This window comes from Microtus pennsylvanicus, chromosome 2 (genome assembly GCF_037038515.1).
Source record: "Microtus pennsylvanicus isolate mMicPen1 chromosome 2, mMicPen1.hap1, whole genome shotgun sequence".
Classification (NCBI taxonomy): Eukaryota; Metazoa; Chordata; class Mammalia; order Rodentia; family Cricetidae; genus Microtus; species Microtus pennsylvanicus.
The window spans coordinates 13,631,044-13,655,441 of NC_134580.1; the positions used below are offsets into that span (position 1 = coordinate 13,631,044).

Here is a 24,398-nt window from a genome sequence, read left to right on the forward strand (position 1 = left end):
GCCTTGACCAACAGTCCCAGAAAAGGAGCCCTCCAGGCCTGCTCTAACAGGACCTTGGTGTCAAACCTTGGCCTTGCTTATATATTTTTCAGAGGTTCCTTCCTCCTACTGAGACTCTACCTGCTGGGATGGAAGGTTCACTTGAGAAACAGGTCCTTGAGCAATAACAAGGCTCAGAGGTGCCTGAAAAGGAACACCTGCAAGCCTAGGTGGCTTCCTGTCGTCTCTAGAAGAACCCATCTCTCAAGTTTGGGTTTGAATGTGCTATGGTTCTCAGCCGTAGGTCAGTGGTGGGCTTCCGCTCACACATGCACAGTGAGGCTCAAGCCGAGCGTGAGATTGGATTCACATTCCAGCTTCAGTTCTCCACGGCTGTGTGACGTGGTAAATGGTAAAAACCTAGCTGTGCCAAAATTCCCAGGGCTTGTGGCTCAGGTAAAGGTTAGATGTAGGCCCAAACTTTTCCCTTGGACCCACAAGCCATCACCACATGCCCAGGGAGATGGGAGAGAGAGGACAAAGTCGGCACGGACCTGGGATGGCCGTGGACTCTGAGAACTATGGGTAGTAATGGCCTAGGCTGTCCTTGCCTGTTCCTAGAGGGACAACACCCAGGGGTATGAAGAGGGTGTGTCCTCTATCCTAGAGAGGACCCTGCCCAGGAGTCAGAGTTCAGTCCCTTTCCCCAGGACATAGGCGAGCCAAATGACCACTGGTAACAGGGCTGGGCCTTGGGCTTGGCTTCCCACAGTCTTGGATCTAGACTGTGGCCCCTCTGCCCTGAGCCATGGCTGGTTCTCCCAGACTGCCCCATTCCTTGCCCAAATTTTGAAAGGTTTTGTCATCGTTTTTACAAACACACACACACACACACACACACACACACACACACACATAAGTATGTGCACTGAGCACGGGTTCCCTTGGAGGTAGTCACTGGCGGTTGTGAGCCACCAGACTAGGGTACTGGGAACCAAGCCTGGATCCTCTGCAAGAGCAGCACAGTGTCTTAACCCTAGTCATCTTTCCAGCTCCCAAATTCTGACAGCGTGAGTGACCCCAAATTCATGAGTTGAAACCTCACCCCAGTGTGAGTGTTATTGGGGATGGGACCCCTGGGGAAATCGCTAAGGTTAGAGGAGGTCAAAGGGTGGGTGCTCAGATCAGTGCCCTTGTGTGGTAGAGATGACTAGGAACCTTTTGTTTTGAATGTCCCCTCCTGTCCCAAGTGTGCCATACGTGGACCGGATGAAGAGGTGTGTGGCACACGCTTAGAATTCCAGCTGCTGGGAGAGCAGAAGAAGCAGAGTGGAAGCTTCAGGGCCAGCCTGGGCTACTTAGTGAGACCCTGTCTTAGAATAAAAAGTAAGAGGGCTGGGGATGAAGCTGGGTGGTAGATTGCTTGCCTAGAAAGTGTGTAGTCCAGGGTCCCTGACCCAGCAGCAGGATTGTGCGGAGTTGGAGTCTACTCTGGGTTACTTAGCGAATCCCACACTAGTCTGGGCTACAGAGATGCTCACACCACAACCATAGAAAATAGAACTGGGTGTGGTGGAGCATGCCTTCAACACCCAGGAGGCAGAGTCAGGTGACCTCTGAAGTCAGGTCTAGCCTGGTCTATATATATATTGAGTTCAGGGTCAAAACTACACAGTGAGACCTTGTCTATATAAAAAGAAGAAGGAGAAGGAAGAGGAGGGGGAGGAGGAAGAAGGAGGAGGAGCAAGAGGAGAAGGAAAGGAGAAGAAGGAGGAGAAGAAAAAAAGAAGAAGAAATAAAGAAAAGAAAAAAAGGAAATTGGAAAGTTTAGAAATTAAGGGAAAAAAAGAAAAAGAAAAGAAAAGGGTTCTTATAGCCCAGCCCCCCAGAGCTAAGAACTGCCATCTGCAGGTGTTTTATTTCTGAGTCAATTCCCTACTGGCTACTGTACCAAATGTTATCCGACTAGTGGTTTAAAATAACACAACCTGATCCTCTCCCTTCTGCAGGTCAGAAGGCAGATCTGCTCAGTAGATGGAAGTTGGGCCTTGGTAGGGCTGGTTCCTTGAGGAGTTTCTGGGGGAAGATCCCTGTCTGAGGCATGTGTCTCTAGAGAGGGAGTTCCACTGTAACTCCAAAGTCCTTTCCATGCACCCTGGATTCTGGGGAGACATGCGGCTCTGAGGGTGGGGGCTGCTTTTGCTCAGCTTTTCAGAAGTTTCTTTTCTCTGGTTGCAGCTTGTTTTCCTTGTGGTCTGGCCATGGTCCTGCTTGGCTTGAGACTTTTTTTTTTTTTTTTACCTAGTTCTGTGCCTCCAATGGCCTCCAGGCTGGACCCCCAGCCTGAATTCTTGTGGACTAAACATCATTGCTGTCTCCTGGGAACTCTGCATGTGAGGCCTCACCCTATCCCTACTCACCCTTCCCCTATCACTAGGCATCCTTGACCCTGCTCCCACCACCCAGTCTCCCCTGAGTTCCCCAATTCCATTTCTTCCCTAGCTTCCCCCCAGCTTCCTTGCTCTTTCTTTCCTGGGTCCTTTTGTACTCACACTTCTTGGAAGGTTCTCTGAAGAGTTTCCGGTCTGGGGTGAGGGAGATGGCTCAACAGGTGTCTGCTGCCAAACCGGATGACCTGAGTTCAATCCCTGGGGCCCATAGGTGAGGGGCGAGAACTGAGTCTCAGTGGTTGTCACCTCACCGTCACACTTGAGCTGTGGTGTGTGTGCAGCCAGATATATACACCCATATATATATATATTAGCAAGCGTAGTTAAAAAGCGTGGCGAATAGAGTTCTGGGCTGCCCTACTTCTTTTGCTTTGCCTTCCCTCCTGGACCCTCCATTCAGCAGACCCCTGCTCTAGGTTCCCCACAGAGGCAGGAATATCATTCAAATTGTCCACTTTTTTGTTGTTGTTGTTGCTGTTTTTGGTTTTTCGAGATAGGGTTTCTCTGTGTAACAGCCCTGTCTGTCCTGGAACTCGATGTGTAGACCAGACTCTCCTCAAACTCACAGAGACCTGCTTGCCTCTGCCTCCCAAGTGCTGGGTTTAAAGGCGGCCATCACTGCCCAGCTCACAGTCCTAACGTTTTGTGATCACCCCGAGCAGTTTGGTGCCAGGACATGAAGCCTGAAGTGGATCCAGATGCCACCAGCATCTCAGAGTTAACCTGTGTGACTCCCCAGTCTCTCTCCTAGGTGACAGGACACCAGATGTGCTGGTCCTGATGGACACGCACCCCATAAGAAGGCCCAGAGCTGAAGCAGGGGCCATTATGCTATCCACTCAGGTTGAGTTACACCACCTTCAGGGACCTTCCTGCCTTGCCACTAAGGTGGCAAGCCCAAATGATATTCTGGGGACTTATTCCTCCCCTCTTGTGGCTTTACACATATTTGTGTGATTATGTGATATGTGACACCTCTGGTACAGTATCCTGAGGGCTGGCTCTCTATAGTAATTGCTAGGATAACAGCACATAGAAAGGCACTTCCTACATACTAGCTCAGTGATACTTTTGTTTTTTCTCTCTCTCTCTTTTTTTTACAAAGCTAACATTATTTTTATTATTTTTAATGATAATCACAACAGAACAGCACTTAAAAATAAATCACGTTATGACTCAAACTAAAAACAATGTCTAAACGTGCTGCCTGCCCCTGGTCAGTGTACACGAATGTGCTCTACCATGAACCAGGCATGTAGACACAGGTGCTCCTTGCTCGCCTGTGAAAGTCTTAGCGCTTCTTCCAGGTGAACTTCCTTCTGGCACCCTCCTGGCCTGGCTTCTTCCTTTCTCTGATCCACGGGTCAGGAGTAAATAGTCCAGCTGGTCTCACCCACTCTATCTCGTCCTCGGTGATGAAGCCGCACAAAGTGCTGGCCATTGCCAAACGTACGGCTCCCACATGCGCTGATCTCCCACCCCCCGGAGACGGTGCAGGTTTCATTGTGTTTCTCCAGCCGGTCCAGGAAGTGGAAAGGGAACATCAGCTGTTCTCTGTCCTGTGTGACGGGAAAGGGAAGCCGATAATCAACTCCGTTCACAGAGATCTTCCCACTTCTGTGCCTGTGCTGTGGCGCTCTTCCTCCTGCCTTCGCTGGCGCTGAAGGCCGTGCCTCGCTCGTCACGCTGCGCGGCTCGATCACCTGCTTCTTTGATTGGACGGTTAGACTTTTGCGGAAATTCTGCATGAATTCTTCCTCGGCAGGACCATACGGCAATGTCAATAACTTTTCCAGCAGCCGAATGAAGTGCACATAATCTTGATCTGACAGTTTCCCCACTAACAGTTCTTCTAGTTCCTCCTTAATCAGCCATCTGCTGCCTATCAGGTGTTTGGACTCAGTTTTCTCTGAAAGTGGACTTCTGTGCGTTTCTAGCTGGAGGACCTTTCCACACACTTCATGCATTAATGAACAGTATGATTGGTCGACAGTGTTGAAGAGAAAATTAAATGGACGGCCATCTTTTCCCCACTGGATTGCTCTTTGTTTTGGAAAAATTTGTTCAGGATGCTTCATTATTGGCCTGGCTTGCTTCTCAAACAAACCACTTGGAAAAAGGTAAGCAATAGCTCTGTCAATATCCTCTTCGGTAAAAGTTTCCAGGTTTTCTCCCATCATGTTGGCTACGTGTCTCTTCCCTATGTTGAAGTCTTCAATCTGCTTTGTAATAAAATCCTCTGTCTATGATTCCTGTCTTGAGGCTTGGACATTCTTCTTTGTTGTTACAACTGTGATACGGATTAGCTTTAATAGCTATATCACAGTCGGTGTGGTGTAAAGTCAGAGGTGGGCCAGAATTAGTGCTCTTATGCAAGAAGCTTCAGAAACTTGCTGCCTTCCACCATGTGAAGATTCAGTGAGAAAATCATTGTCTAAAATACCCTCATTAGACATCGAATCTCCAGAAACCTTAACTGTGGACTTGCCAGGCCTCGGAACTTATTCTGCTTCAGCAGGCAGCTAACTTGTTCCAAGTGTGTTTCAACAAATTCTTCTATTGCTTCACCCATCCTGTGTGGTCTCTATGAAATCTTCAGACTGAAAGAAAGTGGTTTTGTTTTCTAAACTTATTCTTCGAAGGACTGGAGAGATGGCTTGGGAGTTCAGAGAACCTGGGGCGAGTTTTCCGCACTCAAATGGTTTATAGTCATTCATAACTCCAGTTCCAGGGGATCTGCTGGCCTTTTTTTGACTTCCATGGGCACCAGATACACATGTGGTCTGCATACAAACATGCAGACAAAACACTTTAACACATAAACACACACACACATACATATGTGTGTATTTGAGACAGGGATCTCTCTATGTGGTTCTGGCTGTCCTGAAACTTGCTCTGTAGGCCAGGCTGGCCTCGAACTCAGGAGGCCTGCCCCTGCTTCCTGAGTGCTGGGATAAAAGGCGTGCACCACTACCACCCAACTCTATTTTTCATTTGTTTGCTTGTTTTAAATTACTTGTATGTGTATGTGCACATCAGTGCAGGTGCCCTGGGGGCATCAGATCTTCTCTGGCTACAGTTACAGGCAGTTGTGAGCTGCCCGGTGTGGGTGCTGGGAACTGAACTCCATTGCTCTGCAAGAAAGGAGTAGCATCCTCTAACCACTGAGCAACCTCTCTAGCCCAACTCCTTCATTTGAATTAGAGTTGCTGGCATGAGTATGTGATTATAGGCATGCACCGTCCTGCCCCACACATTATAAATCCAGCAGACCTCAAAGGAGACATGATGGTCATTTTAAAATAACATTGTGCAGGAAAGTGTGGGGACTTGCCCGTGTCATTTATACATTCAGATGCCCCGTGCACAAGGGCCCTTGTGAGCCAGTCTGAGAAGACTTTAAGGGTTATAAGGGTATAGATGTTTGGCTGAGGACAAGGACATGAACTGGAGCTGGCATGGTGTTCTGACATCAGGAAGTAACTTCTCAGGGTTGCAACAGAAAGGATCAAGTCAGAGCTGCTGTATTGCACCTGAGCTGAGTGGATGGCAAGAGGGTCTGGGAGAAACCAAGGGAATGAAGGGGCAAGAACAAAGTTCTAAGCCCTCCTGCTAAAGTCCTACTTACTGGTTGGTTAGACAGCGTCTTCCCTCTGGGCCTCAGTTTCTCCACCAAACCACTATGGAGACAGTGGATCTAGAGATTCATGGAAACCCCTTGCAGACAGTCATGAAGTGACCCAGATGGACAGGGTGGGAACAATAGTCAAAGCACACAGAGTTCTGGGGACCCCCTCCCCAACCATATTCTCTTTCCAGCTTGCCTAAGAACTTCAAAAACAGCCTTTGGAGATGGGAGTGCACAGAACCAAGCTGCAGCCTGGCACCAGATGCAGCCTCTCAAGAGTCTAAGGTCACTGGGCACCAAATACGGGCTTTCAAGAATCTGGGGAGGTCACTGGGTACCAGATACAAGCACTCAAGATTCTAGGGCGGTCACTGTGTCATTTAGCCCAGTGAGGCCAGGGTGAGGCTTGTCGTCAGCCAGATTGTCTCATGAGGTTACTGCAAGAGGCTCCCTAGAGCCTGCATTCATGCTCTTCCCCCCACCCCAAACTATAGCTGTTATTTATGTATATATCACTACAACCTTCAATTCTTTTTTTTAATCTCAAAGCAAATTTTAATTATTTTTTTCAATCGAAGAATTTTTTTATACAATATATTCTGACCCTATTTTTCTCCTCCTCCAACTCCTCCTAGCCCCTCTCAACCTCCCCACCCACCCAATTCTATGCCCTCTCTGTCTTTAAAAAACAAAAACCAGAAACGTCCACAGAACTCCCACAAAAGCACAAACATAGAAGCTAAAATATACAAGCAAAAGACCGGTAAGACAAAAAAACGCCCAAATGATGCAAAATGCCTGCAAAATGCCTGCAAAACTACCCCTGAGTTCATTTTATGTTGGCCAACTACTCCTGGGCGTGCAGCCTCCCCAGAAGTGTACTTAATATACTCAGTGACACTCCACCGGAGAAAACTAGGTTTTCCTTTGCTCAGTGGTATCAATTGCACTTGGCATTTTGGTTAGGGGTGAGACCCTGAGTCTAGTTCCCCCTCTCAGTGTGGGGCCACCTCTGCCTTGAACCTGTGTCGCCCTGTGCACACGGCCATAGTGTCCGTGAGTTCATATATCTATCAGTTGCATTCATTCTTCTGGCTCCGACCCACTAGGGTGGGCCCAGGATATGGGGCCTGTGGGAACCTGGTGATGAGATTTAGTGGGAGATAGGGGGACAAGGGAGAGATCAGGGAAGGGTTTCCAGACCTCACAGATGACAGACAGAGCTGCATCTGCTGCAGGCTTCATTCCAGGCGTTGAGAAACCAGTTTTGCCCTACTGACCCAGAAGAGCTAAGCTTTCTGCTGTGCTGTAGTCAAGCCTGCTGGTCCCGCCCACATGCCCTTCTGGATTGTCATGTAGGCTTCTCCAGGGCTCTGGTGAATCTGACATAGCTAGGCTCTCCGTGTCCAGCATGGGATGGGGCAGCAGGCAGGCCAGCGACATGTTGCCTAAAGTCAGGTTGTCAATCAGTGAATCGACCTGTGGCTGTCACTCAGGAAGCTGCCTCCAGGGACTGCCCCCGCCTTGAGAATCAGATCCTGACCCAGATGGACACTGTCAGGAACAGGAAATCGCTGACCTCTGACCTCCCTCCTGACTTCGGGTCCTCTCCTGTAGTATGAAGGGGAGCAGTAGGTCTTGGATCCCCCTCCCTGCATCTGTAATTACCCCAGTCCTCTCTCAGTTGGCAGATTCCAGTTCCACCCTCTGACTCCTCCAGCCAGACCTGGATTCTCTAGATATCCATTCCCTTATTTTGACTCTACATCTAATGCATCAATGGTGACCTGTTAGCGTAACCTTCAAAATACACTTTCCTCTCTTCTGCTCCAGGGTCAGTCTGCACCAGTGTCTTATGGATCCTTCCAGGGTACCTTGTCTGGCATGACCTGAGATAAACTTGACACCCACAAGGAGCTTTTTATTCCCTTCTAAGCTATGTCATCTGTGAGGTCTGGAAACCCTTTCCTGATCACTCCCTTGTCCCCCTATCTCCCACTAAATCTCATCACCTAAGATGAACTTGACACCCACAAAGAACTTTTTTTTTCCCTTGTAAGCTATGTACACTGATTTGAAAGTCTATTTATAATTTGTTATGTGCATTCCATGTTTGGCCTACATTTTTTTCTATGTGAGGGAGTCGGGGGACATTGGGACTTGAGTGACAGACAGTTGTGAGCTGCCACGTAGGTGCTGGGAATTGAACCCGGGTCCTCTGGAAGGGCAGCCAGTGCTATAACTGTTGAGCCACCTCTCCAGCCCCTTTAAAACCATATTCACTCATCTAGTATTAATAAGCTTACATACCCCACAGGACATGGGGTCACTGTCACAAGCCCCTATCTCTACATCAGTGGGATATTGCTCTTGGATGTGACTCCCCAACAGGAGCTGTGTGGGACAGTAATGCCCCTTCTAGACGATGCTGACTCACAGCTGACAACAGAACGTGGGTCCTTTGTAAGAGCTGTACGTGGTTTTAAGTGCTGAGCTGTCAGACAGTTTCTGAATGTATTATGAAGGTTGAGCCCCAGGAGAGATGGGATTGTTTAGAGCCACTTGGAGATTCTCGGAGCAGGGGCAAGATGTGTGGCCATCAGAAGCCTGGGACTTTGGGTTTCTTCTGTTGAGCTGTAAGAAAGAAACAATTATAACCCATTTTCCACATGAGGTACAGTGAGATCAGAGAAGCAGGAGGCACCGGACCCCTGTCTTCTGTAGCTGGCTCCGCACGTCTAGAAGTTCTGTAGTTATTCTAGGGTTCAAAGTCTCAGGCAATGGACTCTGTAACTGAGCCCATGATAAGAAAAAGTGCAGATGTTGAGCCTCATCATATGCATTATGTAAGGCTTTGTGTGCTGAACCAATAGGATGGGGTCGCTGGGGAGGGGGCAATGCTAGACACTCCCTGAAGAACTTAGCCAGTGTGGAATCCAAGCAGGAAGGGTAATGCATCAGGGATATAAGAACCAGTTCTACTCCAAAGGGACCCACCAGCCATTTTTGCCATTTCGATTTCCCTATTATGAGTCTCCAGTACACTCGTTACAAAGTGAGGACTCCCGTTTCCCAGTGTCTTTCTGCTTTCTTAGAGGGATGGAATCCCATAGCCTCCACGTCACCAGGGTCAGAGACTAGCCCTGAAAGCCTTGTCCACCATTGCCGGCAGTCTCCCTGGCCTGTAAAACCCACCAGGCAGGTCTGTCTGGCCTCTTGGAAAGCAGTTCAGGGGCAAGAATTTCTACCCCACAATCTGCCGATGTTGAACTTGAAAGAGGCCTGCACAGGGCTGGGCTGTTCTTCACCTTTCTCAGCACTGAACTTCCTGATGCCCCCACACTGGTCCTGGAGGCCAGGGTTCAGAAAGCAGTTGACTGCATTCTGGTACACAAACCCAGTGCAATGACGTTCAGCCACTTTCAGCCAGGATCTGGTTGAAAAGGGAAAATTGGACTGAACTTCTGATCCTCCTGTCTCCAACTCCTGCTAGATTTATATCGGGCTGCTAGGTAAGCACGCTGTCAGAAGTTCAAGGCCATTCTCCATTACACACAGAAGTTTTTCTGTATTTTCTGTAATTTGAGGCCAGCATGCTACTTGAGACCTGGGATTTGTCAGAAAAAAAGAAAAGAAAAGAAAAAGCCTCAAAGAGAGAGAGACAGAGGCAAGAGGCAGGAGAGACAGAGACAGGGGGATCTCTATGAGCTCAAGATCACACAGTGAGTTCTAGGCTACATAGTGAAACTCTCTCAAATGAAAACCACAATAAACCAAGATATTATTAATTTGCAAAAAGCTTTTGAAATGTTTACATGGGGCCTTGACCACCACAGGGGCATGGGCAGTATCAAGGCTGGTTCTTTGTCTTTTGCGATGTCTTCATTAGTCCCCCTTCCTTTGAGATCAGCACCAGTCATTCCCAAAGGAACTGGTTGACATCATTCCTCGTGACTCTCCTAGCCAAGTTCCAAAGCCAACAGGCTTTAAAGTGGAGATCTGACTACAAACACAAGGAGATTTTGTTTTATTTATCTTGCTGAGCATGTTTGGGCCCTTGGGGATTATTACTTAAACATTTCCCCCTTAATCGGACAAAGGGGAAGATGAGAAGATGTTTTGTTTGTTTTTCTCATAGGAAACAGCAGGGCCTGGATAAGTCATGGGATTGCAGGCCTGCTCTCTCTCACCAGCGGCTGCGCCAGTGACATCAATCCCCTGGACCCCCAGGAAAAACCCAGGTGCACAAACAATCACAAAGTCAGAAAAGCCAGCCAGTAAAAACTCTTGCAGGAAACCCCGCCCCTGCTCTGGAGCGCCTATGGCTGGGACTTTCTGGCTGCCTGGAATAAATTGTCTACCCAGCCAGTCAAAGCCCAGGGGTGTCCAACCCCATCCCATTCACAGAGGGGAGCCGATTCCTAGAGAGGGGACAGTACAGAACAACCCCCAGCACCCCCTTTTTTCGTATCGCTGGAAGTGAACCCAGAGTCTCATGCGCGCTAGACAAGTGCTCTGTCCCTGAGCTACGTGCCCAGCCCTTCCCCCACATTTTTACACTGAAAAATGTCAAGCCTGTAGGAATGCCCTGTGCAAACTCATTTCCATTTACAACTGTTGACAAGACGTACACTTCCTTCACCCTTCATCGGCTCTCTCTTCCTGTCTGACTCAGGACGCTTCACCCTCGCTCCCGCCCCAGCCCTGCCCCCCAGCCTGCGTTGCCTTTTGCACAACCTCATCACCACTATAAAAATTGAACTTCTTTAAAAGAATAAAGAAAAATTATTTTTCCTAGGCTTGGTGATGTACACCTTTAATCCCAGCACTCTAGGAGCAGAAGAAGCAGGAACTCTGTGAGTTCCAGGTCATCCAAACATCACAAGTTCCAGGACAGCCAAAGTTACGTAGTGAGATCCTGTCTTTTTTTTTTTAATTTATTTATTTATTAAAGATTTCTGTCTCTTCCCGAGATCCTGTCTTAAACTTTTTTTTCCCTTTCTTTCTTTATTTGGGATAAGAGGTATATATATAAATATGTGTGTGTGTGTGTGTGTGTATAGAGGCATATGTATGTGTGTGTGTGTGTGTGTGTGTGTGTGTGCCACAGTGGTCTCATGGGAGGCAATTCTCTCCTTTTACTATTACCAGATTTGGGGACACAGACTGTACTCCAACAAATCAGATTCAATCCTCTGTCAGTGATAAGGCATTTAAAGCTGCCCAATTAACATCAAAAGACAGAAAATTATATTTATTCTACATAACTGTGGTGGGTAGAGGGACAAAGAGATTCAGGGGTTCCAGGTTTATCTTAGGGGCCATGATAAGAGGTTCAGGACTATACAGCTAAGCAGTGTGGGTCAAGCTATGGCCCCACACACCACTGATCCAACACTGTCTCTTCTCTAAGGTAGGCTGACAAGTTATGAACGTCTGTCCTGGAGAGAAATGTCTCCTCTGGTCAGCCCAGGCTTTGAGTTTTCTCTCCTCCCAAAATGAGATTCCTGGCACAATTCTAGTGTCTTGGGATCCACTGTTCCTATAGTCCTACAGTCAAAGTGAAGGACCCCCGCCTCAATTTAGAATATCTGCATCCTGTCGGGTAGTGGAGGCAGTGCACACCATTAGTCCCAGCACTCTGAGACAGGCGGATCTCTGTGAGTTCAAGACCAGCCTGGTCTACAGAGGAAGTTCTAGTACAGTCAGGGCTATATAGAGAAAATCTGGGGGGCTGGAGAGATGGCTCAGTGGTTAAGAGCACTGCCTGCTCTTCCAAACGTCCTGAGTTCAATTCCCAGCAACCACATGGTGGCTCACAACCATCTGTAATGAGATCTGGTACCCTCTTCTGGCCTGTAGACAGAATACTGAGAATACTGTATACATAATAAATAAATAAACCTTTAAAAAAAAAGAGAGAAAATCTGTTTCAAAAAAAAAGAAAGAAAGAAAAAGAAAAAAAGAAAAAAGCAATCAATCAATTAGAAATAATTGCATCCCTGGCAGATATAGATCCTGGGAATCAGACCCCGGGTTGTCAGACTTAGCAGCAAGCCCCTTTACCCACTGCTCAAGCCATCTCACTGGTCCAGAGATTTAATGTCTGTGCACTATTGCTATTTAATATGCATCACATGCTACTAGTTGCCCTTATTACAGAGATTATAACAGTGTGTGCTATGTGGTGCTCCATGTGTGCATCTGTGTGGCACCAGGGGCAGAACCCGGGTCTTGTGCCTGTTATCCAAAGTGCTCTACCACTGAGCTGCAGTCCCAGCCCCTGAACTGGGAGACTCAGGCAGCTCAGGCTGGCCTCGAACTTGAGATTCTCCTCACTTCTCCTAAGTGCTGGGACTACAGGCCTGTGCCACTGTGCCTGGATAGACTGCTTGATTTTAGATGCATAAGCCGGAAGTTTGCTAAATGCAAACTCCGTAGGAGCTACATGCCCTTAGTCCCCTTGAGCTGGCCTCAGTTCTCAGTCTCTGTTTGACTTTGTTTTTTATCTCTCAGGACGCTGACATTTGTAAAGCAGTGTGGCCGGTTGTTCGGCAGACAGGCCTCAGTTTGTGTCTGTTTGCTTCCTGCTGAGTAGACCCAGGTGAAACTTTGGGGGCAGAACAGGTGCCTTTGGCTGCTGTAAGTCCAGAAAGCACGTGCTGTCTGTCTGTTCAGGGATGCCTGGCTAGGTCACTGCATCAAGCTAGTATCTCTAGATCTCTGTACAGAATCAGTACTGACTCAAGGACTTGTATTTTATCAGATGGGCTAAATGTAAAATATTACCACCGTTGTTTATTTTGTGCTCAAAGTTCCTCAGATCGGGTGACGGGTGCCTCTTCAAGCCGGTCTAGACTGGCTCCTTTGACATGTGTTCACCATTCTTTAGCAAATTTCAAAAGTCCAGCTTCTCCTGCCTTGCCCATCCCAGCCTGGAGTCAGCCCTTCTCCAGAGTCCAGGAGACCTTTGCCAGGAAGTAGATTTTAGAATGTAAGCGTTTTACCTTTGCTGGGGCGTGGGAGGGTAGGAGTGGTAAAGCAGCTAGGCTCTTTAAGTGGTCAGAAAAGGTAAAAACAAAACAAAATGAAAACAAAAATACCAACATTTTGATTATTTATTTGTGTGTGTATGTGTGTCGTAAGCATGTGCATTTGTGTTTTTGTGTGCATGTGTTTGTGTGTACATGTGTGTTTGTGTGTGCATGTGTGTTTGGGTGTATGTGTTTGCATGTGCATGTATGCTTGTGCATGCGTGTGTGTTTGTGTGTGCTTGTGTGCTTGCATGTGGGTTTAGTTGTATGTTTGCATGTGCATGTATGTTTGCGTGTGCATGTGTGCTTAGGTCTGTTTGCATGTGCATGTATGTTTGTGTGTGCTTGTGTGTTTGCATATGTATGTGTGTTTCAGTATATGTGTTTGCATGTGCATGAATGTTTGTGTGTGTATGTGTGCTTGTGTGTTTGCATGTGCAGGCCAGAGGTCAGCATCAGGTGTTTTCCTCTATATACTGTATTTTTTTTTTTTTGAGATAGTCTCTCACTGAAAGTCGGGCTCATCTTGACAAGACTACATAGTCAGAGAATCCCAGGGCTCCTTCTGTCTCTGCCTCCTTGGCACTGGAATTCTAGCTGTGCCACTGTGCCTGGTTTCTCACCTGGGTGCTGGGGATTTGAACTCAGGTCCTTATGCTTACAAGTCAAGCACTTTACCAGCAGGCCCATATTCCTTGTCCTATCTTGCTCTATAGAGTTCTTTCTCTATCCCAAAACTTCCTCGTTCTCTAGCAAGCACAATTTCAGTGCTAGGGTACCACAGAATTTGCCCTCCCCTCCCCACCACCAACAAGTAAGGTCCTGGGTTCTAGCTCAGGAATTGTATCCTTAGAGGTTTTTCCAAGAAGGGCCTGAGATAGTTGCTTGCACCTTTACTCAGATCCGGATTCCACACAGATGAACGTATTATCCATTCCACACTATATTAATTTGCTGGTCCTGCACCCATGCTTGTTGATCTGTATGCCTTACATATAAAACTGATTTAAGACGCACTTGGAGTTGTGCACAGATTCCTGACCCTGGAGGGAACTGGTTAATTTAGGTGAAGACCCCATCCTTTCTCTCTTCCTTTTTCAAGCACTGATCATTTATCTGTTCCTCTTAAACACTTACTTTGGCTGGACTCAGAAATAGAAGCTCTCGGCGAGGACAGCCCACATCTCTTGGCAATCTGTTCCTAGGGTTTTTCTTTGATTTCCTTCATTCTCTTGGCCAAAAGTTTAGCACATTCTGCAGCCTCCTCCTTGTTTTCCTTAGTGTGTTGTTACGTTGGTGTTTGTGTTGCAGGATGTGTGGGTAACAAGATGCTGGTCTGCGTGCTTTGGTGTTGAGTCTCTTACCCTCTTTGTTTAAGGGCTTCCAGACAACATGTTGCTGGACATCATCTTCTTTAGAGAGACCAGTGTTGGCAGATTTTTGCTAGCTCTTTTGGGTCCCAAGAGCAGAAGCACCCAGAAGCACTGTAGTCTCTCTCTCTTTTACAGGAACATTCAGATTGGCATCCGTCCACAAGGCATCCTGTGAACACACTTGTGCTTCCTCTCTCCCGTTCTCCTTGGCTCACAACAAGAATACCCCATCCTCAACAGCAGGAGCTCTCTGCCATGGGTCAAGACTCTTCGCTTCACAGGAAAACCTCGCTTCTTGTTCCCACCACAGACTGGGAGCCGCTATTCACCCAGGGCATACCCAGGGCATCAGCCCTCTTTCTAGGACCATGTGTTTCTCATTGTCAACAAGTTCTGACAACAGTGGCTGGGAAGACTGTTCAGCTTCATCTAGACAGACCCATCAGCTGAAGAGGCGCCAAGAAAAAGAGTGGGGTTTCTTCTCTCCCTCGTCCTTCAGTTCTGCTGGGGGAGGGGGGGTCAACCCAGGGTCCTACTTGGCCTAGGCAAGCATCTACCACTGAGTTGCACTCCAGTCCACCATCACTATTGTCCACTGATTCTCAGGAAGCAGTGAGGAGTTAAAGACTCTGTTCCAATCATTTGAAGCAGCCCTTGTCTCTCTGGACCTGTCTTGCATGGTCTGAGAACAGAAAAGAACTATCATCCAGGACTTCATTTTCCCACGAGTGATAATTTTACCAGCATCTGGCACATAGTATGAGCTCATGCTTGTCGGAATTAGTGTCTCTACAGTGTTGAAACTGAGGTTCCGAAAATGAGGACGTCTCAGACCACTGTGAAAGCATCAGCTCAGCTTCAGCACGCAGTAGGAGTTTTGGGGAAGGGGCAGGGATAGTCCGGAGCTTTTTGGTTGAAGGTCCCCAAAACAGCACTGGAGGGAGGAGCCCAGGGCGTAGCAAATACAACTCTGAGAGCCTTCGAGTTGTCCCGCTCCAGAGGGGCGGGGCGTGCCGTGCTGTTGCTGGTGGCAGGTGCTCAGGGTTGCGCAGGGCAAGGAGTGGCTCTGCAGGTTGAAGTGCTGTTCGCTGAGGCTCATCTCGGGCAATGCTCCTGCTCTGGGCCCTGCTGGCCCTCGGATGCCTGCGGTGTGGCTGGAGTAAGCGGGGGATGAGAACACCGGGACGTGTCCAGGGAGGGCCAAAAGGAGCGAGCGGAGACATGGAGTGGCACTAGGAAACTTATTTAGGAGGTCTATGATTCCAGCAATAGGGACATAGGTATTAGCTTCCATGGACCGGCCTCAACCCCCTGAGGGGTGTTGCCGGAGAACATTATACTGCAGTGAGCAGACCCAGTCCTGTGGCTACCCCCGGACTGGGGGAGAAGGGACCAGTCCCTGGAGCGGGAGCGATGGCCCATCTTGGGATAGCATTAGAGGGAGCCTGCAGGGGCTGAAGCTGAGAGTAGACATGGAAGAGCCCTGAACTTCTGGACCTCACTGTTTTTTCCTGAGAGACTGGACCACCAGGGTCACCAAGGGTCCTAGAGGGAGGAAAATGGATGCGGTTTGCATGTTACAGTGGAGGGTTCAAGTGAAGAATTGGTGCGGTGGAGGGGGAAGGGTCCTGGGACAGAGAAAACTTATAGAGGCAGATAGAGGGCAGCTGGGTGGGGAGGGATGTGGGGTAGGATGTGCAGGGTGGGCACAGCAGCACTGATTATCTCCGAGAGAAGTTCGTGAATTGGCCCATCGGGAAGGCCAAGCTCAGGGCAGGACACACAGTAAGTGCTCAGATATGCCTGTGCCCAGAGGTCAGCTCCAACCCTCATTGCCTTCGCCAGCTGTGAACCTCCAGCCCCAACTGGCCAGCGTGACTTTTGCCACCAATAACCCCACCCTCACCACCGTGGCCTTGGAGAAACCTCTGTGCCTGTTCGATAGCTCGGAGCCACTCAGCGGTACTTACAACGTTTACCTCTATGCCATGGTAGACTCAGGTAAGGAAGCTGTTTCCCTCTCAAAGGTCCTTGAAAGTCCACAGGGAGGAGAAGGGAGCTGGGTGATGGGACAATGCATGCCTGGGGAGATCTAGGACCCCTTTGCTCATCACTGTCCATGCATACACTGACACCACTGGGGCTGTGCTCCAGACCTGCACTTGTGCTGGCATCCAGGCTGGTGGGGGAGACATCAAATTCTGAGTACCTGCCTAGCACCCGCTGCCCCGCCCACTTTAGAGTTGATGTCTGCAAGCAGCATGCTGGGCATTATGGCAGAACAGGGGATCAAGGCAAGAGTGTTGGGGGTCCTTCTCTGGGGTTCCTACAACTGCATTGTGATCTCACCGACTTTTAAACCTAGGTCGTTTCAGGGTTTTCCCCAGGATAGCACCCCATGACCCAGCCCACAGCCCTTCAATGCAAGCTTCTGGGTTTGGGAACCAGGTACCCACTGACAGTCTCCTGAGATTTCCCAGCATTCCATCCTGTGAGCAGGTCTCTACAGTTACCTATGAGTGTCCAATCTGTAGGCATCTGGGATAATTTTCTGCCATTTCACAGAAGCCCAGAGGCCAGAGATATCAGGTGATTGGTCCAAGTCACCCATATAGTAAAGAAGAAATGTGAAATCCAGTATGGGTCCGGTCACATGTACCTTGGCATTACCCCACCCCTTCCCATTTTACAGGGGAAAGAATCCAGGGCTGCCAGCTGCAGGTGGCAGATGTCTGTTGAGCTGGGGGTTACAGGGCATTGCCAGACAGAGCAAGTGAGAGAAGAACCCAGCACCTCACAGTGAAGCGCTCCTGTTCCCATCCCACTGAGTTTTCCCACATGCCAATCATTCTAGTGCCCGGAACCAACCTGGGCGGACTTGGGCTTGGGAGTGTTTGATGGGAGTGGCCAGGGTCCTGACTCCCAGCACTGCCTCTGCAGCCAGCTCCAGGAATGTGTCTGTACAGAGCAGTGCCGGAACTCCACTCAACACCACCTCCCAGCAAACCCAGGGAGGGAGGTCGGGCCCCTACAAAGCTGTGGCCTTTGACCTGACCCCTTGCGGTGACTTGCCCAGCCTGGATGCTGTTGGAGATGTGACCCAGGCCTCAGAGATCCTGAACGCATACCTAGTCAGGGTGGGCGACAATGGGACCTGCCTTTGGGACCCCAACTTCCAGGGGCTCTGCAACCCACCCCTGACGGCAGCTACTGAGTACAGGTGGGTGCGAGCCTCTGTGGGAGGACAGGGGGCCCAAGGAGGGGACTAAGTGGGGGAGGTCATACTACTCAGGACCCCACCCATAGCTGTCTCCTGGAAGTCTTCCTGTGTGTCCCCCATGGTTCTCCTCTCTCCTGTTTCCAGTGGCTGGGCACAAAGGATACATGAAAGTCACTCTTAATCCATCTTCTTCCAGGTTCAAATACGTCCTGGTCAACATGTCCACAGGCTTGGTACAAGACGAGACTCTATGGTCGGATCCCATCCGTACCAACCGGCGTAAGTGCGTGCTGGGGGTGGTGGCAAGTCAGTCCTGGGATACTCCTTAAGGGACCCCAGCAGTGCAGGGCTAGGGATTGACCCAGAGGAGAGTTGACTGTCCCTGGGGAAAGTCTCCCAAACAAATGGCCACTGTGCTGTTGAGGACACTGCTTCTTGAGATACGTTCATCGGAACCATCCCTTCCCTCTTCCATGCTTGAGATTGGTCCAGGCTGGGTGTATTAAAGTCAGGGTCACCTCTCTGGATTCAGAGACGGGTGGCCCTATGAATTCTCACAATAGCAAGCATCCCTGACAGCGCAGGATGGCGGCCCAAAGACGGGAGATTAGGTGGAAGAACTCAGGAAGAACCATGTCTCTCCTTACCCAGTTTTTTTGAACCCCTGAGGCAGGCAGCAGGGGTGGGGAAACTGCAGAACAACCAAGGGTCATGCTTGCACCCCTAGTCCCACCCGAGTTCTCAGGAGGGAGTGCAGGGTCGCACAGACTTCCATGCAGGCAACATCCATGCTTTGCAGAGATAGACCTCATCTGATCATGACTGTGTGGGACCCCAGTGCAGAAACCTCTGCTTCCTACTTGTGCCCCAGCAGGAGGAGGGTCACTTGAGGCTCCAGAAGGTTGCCTGAGCTCACACACTAGTGAGGGACATGAAGGTGTGAGGGATCTTGATGGGTGGATGAATGTGTGAATGTACCTGGCTGTGGGTATGACTGAACCACTTGTGAGTTCAAGCGTGTTGTGTGTGCCTGTGAGGCACATGGTGTGCGGCACACATCTATGAGTGTGTAATGAGTGTAGTGTGTTTAAGTATAGCCTATTTGCTGTATGTTGTATGTGGGTATATGAGGTATGTCTGTGCTGCTGGGTGATCCTTCCCATGCTGCCTCCCTGTCACGATTCCTGTGGCATTCCCATTTATTGTGGTCTTGCAGAGAGCAGCCTTGAGATCCTCGGAGCTGAGTCCTGGCTCTAAGCCTGGTCTCTATCCCTCACACAGGGGACACCTCCACCTCCTCGTCTGGCTAGTGTGGTGGAATCCCTCTAGGAACTCTGGTGGAGGCAGGAGGGCCAGCGCTTCTGGAGCCGGTCCTAAGGGTTAGCCTCCAGGTTTCAGTGTGGATGTCAGACTACCCAGACCTGGGGTATGGAAGTGGAGTGCGAACTCAGTCAGGTCTCCAGGGATCTGTGTAGGCAGTGCCACAAGTCCCTTGCTCACTGTAGGACCTGTCCGTTGTTTCCAAGGGTGACACTGACCAGAAGGATTGAAAGCCACAACCCCTCTGAGCACTTTGCTCAACTTTATTTTGTTTAGAATAAGTATGTCACCAGAAGTCTTGAGTTAGTATATATCTAACCTTCTGCACGCAGAGAGAGTGACCAGGAACATGGAGGTTATGGAAGGGGATGAGGGGCAGGCAGGCTCTGGGTATGTAGGTCACCCTGGAGTCCAGGCAGCCAGAGCAGGGGATTCCTGTACTGGAAGAAGACCAGGGTGGGGCATTTTCTCGGGAGTAAGTGGTTTGTGGTCCTCGGCAGCTATCCCGTACTCAGCCATCGACACGTGGCCGGGCCGGCGGAGCGGAGGCATGATTGTCATCACTTCCATTCTGGGCTCCCTACCTTTCTTCCTGCTCGTGGGCTTTGCTGGAGCTATTGTCCTCAGCCTTGTGTGAGTACCGCCAGCTGAGAGGGAGGGCTGGAGTCTGAGCAACACCCTCCCCAGGAAAGATTCAGTACTGGGTCCTTTGAGACTGGGCAGGGAATGGAAGCCAGGGGCTGCCTGCCATGGTCCAGTGAAAGCAAACAGAGCCCTAGGATTTCAAGGTCAGGCCATTTACCAGGGTTGAAGGAAGGGCTCAGGTGCACCCCAGGTTGTGGGAGTGGGCCCATTGATATCTCAATTTTTGGATGGGGAGTGTAGCTCAGTGCAGCACTTGCCCAGAATGTAGGAGGCTCTGGGTGCAGTCTCAACATCTCCCACAAAAGACAGGCTTTAGCTGTGATGGAGTTTTGTGACCTCAGGAAGGCATACAGGTCCTTGGTTTCCCCATCTGGAAAATCAAGGTGACAATAACATGTATAATAGAGTGGCAAAGGTCACCTGGAATTACTTCCGTGAAGCCCTCAGAGCAGTGCTTGGGAGCTGCTATTTAACTCACCCATTCCGGTGGGGAAACTGAGGCCTGGTAGAGGGGAGGATATCTCATGGTCAGAGCCTGGGCCTAGAACCCAGGTCTCAGACTGCAGAAGCCTGGGAGGGTGGAGCAGGGCATGAATCAGCACCCTGCCACACACACACACACACACACACACACACACACACACACACACTGCCACTCAGTGAGCCTGTAGTATGCTCACTGGGGAATCCGGAAGCATTAGGAAAGGGCTTGCAGCAGCAGTAGGCTGCTTTCCTGGAGGAGGGTTCAGCAAGAGCAAGCTCCTTGCACAAGAGTGGATCCCAGCCCCACACAGTATGCTCTTCAGCCCAGCCCTAGCAAGCCTGGAGAACTCAGAGCGGTTCTGGAGACTGGTAGGGGTTCTAGTGAGGGTGGGGAAGTAGATGGGAAAGCTTGTCTGAAATTGACTAGGTCCCAGAAGCTAGCCAGGCTAGAATGGGCTCAGAGAAGGGCAGTGAAATATCCCCTGGCATTTAAGTTAAAGCACCTATGATAAATGACAGCAGCCAACAAAAGTCGCTGTCTTGTTAGCAGCTGGACCGTCTTTCTCTCTTTGCTTCATCCCCTAAGCCTCTTTCTACCCATGATCCTCCTTTAGGATCAGATCATCTGCCCCCTCCTCCAGGAAGCCTCCCTCTTGGACTTGTCCACCCTGTGTGATCACTGTTGACTGTGATCTGTCCCCTTGATGATTAGGGCACTTTGAAGGCCTGGAACAACGGCCTCAGATTCTCGAGCTCACAGGCTTGAAGCTATCCTCATAATTTCAAGAAGGGTGACACTTCGTGGCCTTATTCCCGTGGCCTTACACAACACAAGGGCTACAAAAATACTGTTGTTGAGATTACATCCTCAAAGGCAATGGACTAAGTTAAGGCCTTGAGCAGCCGCAGGGTCCAGGTTTGCTCTGCTCCCCTAACCCTGGCTATCTCTCTTTCTCCGTCAGGGACATGGGCAACTCTGATGAGGAAACAACACATGACTCACAGATCACCCAGGAGGCTGTCCCCAAGACCCTGGGGACCTCCGAGCCTTCCTACGCGTCTGTGAACCGTGGCCCATCCCTAGACAGAGCCGAGGTGTTCACCAGCAAGCTCCAAGACTGAAACGAGTCCCTGTCCCAGGTGGTGGCCTCCTCTCAGCGCTGATGGTGTTTATGCTCTTACCAGACCAAAGATGAAACAGAGGTTGTTGGTCCAACTTCATGAAAATCTGTAATAAAATCTTCAGTGGCGATATCTAGAGTGAAAGCACAAGCACAAGATAGATATATGAATGACATCGTATTGGGCATTGGACACTGGGTCTCAGGAGATGGGGACATTGTTGTCAAATGGTGCCGAGGGCATGTGAGTTACTCAGCTCTCAACCCCGAGTCTCACCATCTTCTCCATCTGCTAAATGAGCCGCTGGATCTGGGCTGTTATGGGGGCCAGCTTGACCTAGCTTCCTTAACTGCTCTCCCCGAGGGCATCATCATAGCCTCTGTTCTGTACCTTCTGGAAAATGATCTCCGCTTTCAGTTTAGAGTGAGTGAGTTTATTAAGTAGATAGCAAACCCAAGTAAAAGATTAAATAGAAAGAAGTAGGTAGATAGGGATGGATAGATGATAGACAGATGATAGATAGATAGATGATAGATACATTATAGATGATGAATAGAGAGTTAGATGGATAGATAGACAGACAGATAGATAGATGGATGATAGGTAGATAGATAATAGGTAGATAGATAAGTGATAGGTAGATAGAAATTAAAGCATTATCAAGTCAGATGCTCAGTAACCCAGCAGGAATCCACCAGAGAAGCCCCTTTAAGCCGCCAGCTTGGGCTCCCATGGAGAGTTCTGGGCAGAGGGGAGGACCCCTTCAGGTGAGGCTTCCAAGTGAAAGAACAAATAGCAAGAGAGCAAGATGATGTCATCAAATTGGGCCCTCCCAATATCTAGCAGGAACTGACTAGGGAAGTTGTGGCAGTCAGCTGGAGCTCCCAACTGGCTCTTCTCTCCAAGGCTGAGCTGCCAAACTCCCTTTCCCACTGCAGCCATTTTTATACCTTGGGGTAAGCAGACGTAACCCCGGTGGTGTTGGTTTATGTTCTAGTCCTGCCTCATTTCTGTCAGTTAGAGAGAGGGGCAGCGCAGCCCCAGACAAGGGGCCTTGGAGGGTTCTCACTGGTGACAGCCAGCTTGCAGAGTGCATATAGTGAATGTTGGACCCTAGTGTTCAATCACCGAGGAGGAGGAGTCGCCCTAAGAGACCATCTCTCATCACAGCTGATGCAAAAGCATGAGGATTTTATAAATTCTGTCATGACAGGGTCTTCCAGCAGTCGGGAGTCTAGAAGACCCTGAATGTCTAGTACAGGCTATTTTTAAAGGGAAAAACCACAGAAGGGAGGGGTGTCTGGGGGTTGTTCTTTAACTATTATGATTGACTTATTCAAAAAGGCTATTACCAATAATTGGCTGGAGAGTGGTTGCCAGATCAGATGAGGTAAAGGGAAACTTCTGAGGGTCACTTTGCCACTTTCCAGGGACTAAGTCAAAACATCAGTAACTGAGTCAACACCTAAGGGTTATCTTGCCCCTATTCAGGGAGATGGAAAGTTCCCAACATCTTAGTACGTGCATGCATAGCTGTTATGTCCTTGGTTCCCAGGGGAGGAGGGGAAGTACTGAGAGTTGTCAGAAATGGCTTCAGAATTGTCTTAAAGTTCTACATGAGTACAAATAGCACATGACATCCGAACAGTGTAATGGAATTACGGGATCTCAGACCAGCAGGAAGACCAGGAGCCAGTGAATGAGACTGGCACAGAGCAAGCCCAAGAGGCTGCAGGATACACAGGGAGCAGGGAGGGCGCCGGGTCTGCCTGTGCTCATGCGTGCATGGAAAGGCACTGTTCCTGTCCTGGGTCTTGGTTCAAGAGACTCATTTCTCTTTTCTGAGTCCCATACCAAGATGCTTCCCCTTTTGGGGTGTGCAAAACACGTCCCAGCCCACCCCTCATCACTGGAAGAGGAGCTCAGGAGCTGTTTATAGTAGAAAAGTTACAGCTGAAGGAAGGCCATGTTCTCTCTCTCTCTCTCTCTTTCACACACACACACACACACACACACACACACACACACACACACACTAGCGAATAGACTCTTCTTCCCAGGGCACTGCAGAACGATACAAGTCTGTGCCCCCCACCTCACTCCTGGTTGAAGTCTTGACTCTCAGGGGATAATATTACCTTGGGGCTTTTTTTTTTTTTTTTGATTTTTCGAGACAGGGTTTCTCTGTAGCTTTTGGTTCCTGTCCTGGAACTAGCTCTTGTAGACCAGGCTGGCCTCGAACTCACAGAGATCCGCCTGCCTCTGCCTCCCGAGTGCTGGGATTAAAGGCGTGCGCCACCACCGCCCGGCACCGTGGGGCTTTTGAAACTTTTGCTGTTGAAGGTGGGGTCCTCACCACTGGGATCCATGTTCTTATAAAAGAGCCCAGAGCTGGTGTGGTGGCACATGCTCGTAGGTGTGGTGGCACATGCTTGTAATCCCGGCGCTCAGGAGGAAGAGGCAAGAAAATTAGGAGTTCAACATTGTCTTGGGTAACACAGTCAGGCTGAGGATAACCTTGGCTATACAAGAGACCTATTGAGAAAAACGTGGTGTTGGGGGTGGGGTGGGTATTAGGAATTTTTCCTAATGTGAGCTCTCTGCCGACGCAAATTCCCAATCAAGCCAAATCAAAACAAGCCAAATTAAGAAATATCCAGGTTTGATGGGATTCCTGTGCTCTCAGGTGGCTATGAATGTGATCATGGGTGTGTGGGGGGGCGGGTGTGGAGGGTGGGGGTGTGGGGGTGTGAGGAGTGGAGGGTGGAGGGGATTGGGGGGACCATGTGTTCCTCTTTTGGGAGTTCACTTTAATACTCTGTGGGAGTGGTCCTGACCTCTGATCCCCCCCCCCAGGGAGGGGTCAGAACCTGGCTGGGATTTGGAGTCCAGACCAATACAACTCTCAGGCCTGGGGGCTGGGATAGATGCAAGGGGCTGGGGTCTATGCTCCCAACTGAACAGTGGAGGAATGTAAGCACCAGCCCTGAAAGCTCCTGCCACAAAAGGATTTAAGGACTCAGTCTCAAAACACCTAGGCCAAGCGGGCATCTTGATCCCAGTTTCCCAAATCATAAAAAGTAGATTTCTGTCACTCATCAGCTACCCTGTGTGTAGTAGCTTATTACAGACATCCTGCAC

General features: G+C 49.5%; 1 protein-coding gene and 1 pseudogene across 1 annotated transcript; one reads left to right on the forward strand and one right to left on the reverse strand.

Annotated features, from left to right (window-relative positions):
• Nucleotides 1-3,705: 3,705 nt before the first annotated feature.
• On the reverse strand, nt 3,706-7,503 carry LOC142844072 (small ribosomal subunit protein uS9m-like; annotated as a pseudogene).
• An 8,755-nt stretch (nt 7,504-16,258) lies between these two features.
• On the forward strand, nt 16,259-21,337 carry Upk3a (uroplakin 3A). The gene is made up of 5 exons (XM_075963521.1): nt 16,259-16,468; nt 17,408-17,687; nt 17,884-17,966; nt 19,508-19,640; nt 21,098-21,337. Exons 1-5 carry the CDS (start codon nt 16,267-16,269, stop codon nt 21,255-21,257), a joined length of 858 nt encoding a protein of 285 aa, XP_075819636.1. The 5' UTR covers nt 16,259-16,266; the 3' UTR covers nt 21,258-21,337.
• The last annotated feature ends 3,061 nt before the right edge of the window (nt 21,338-24,398 follow it).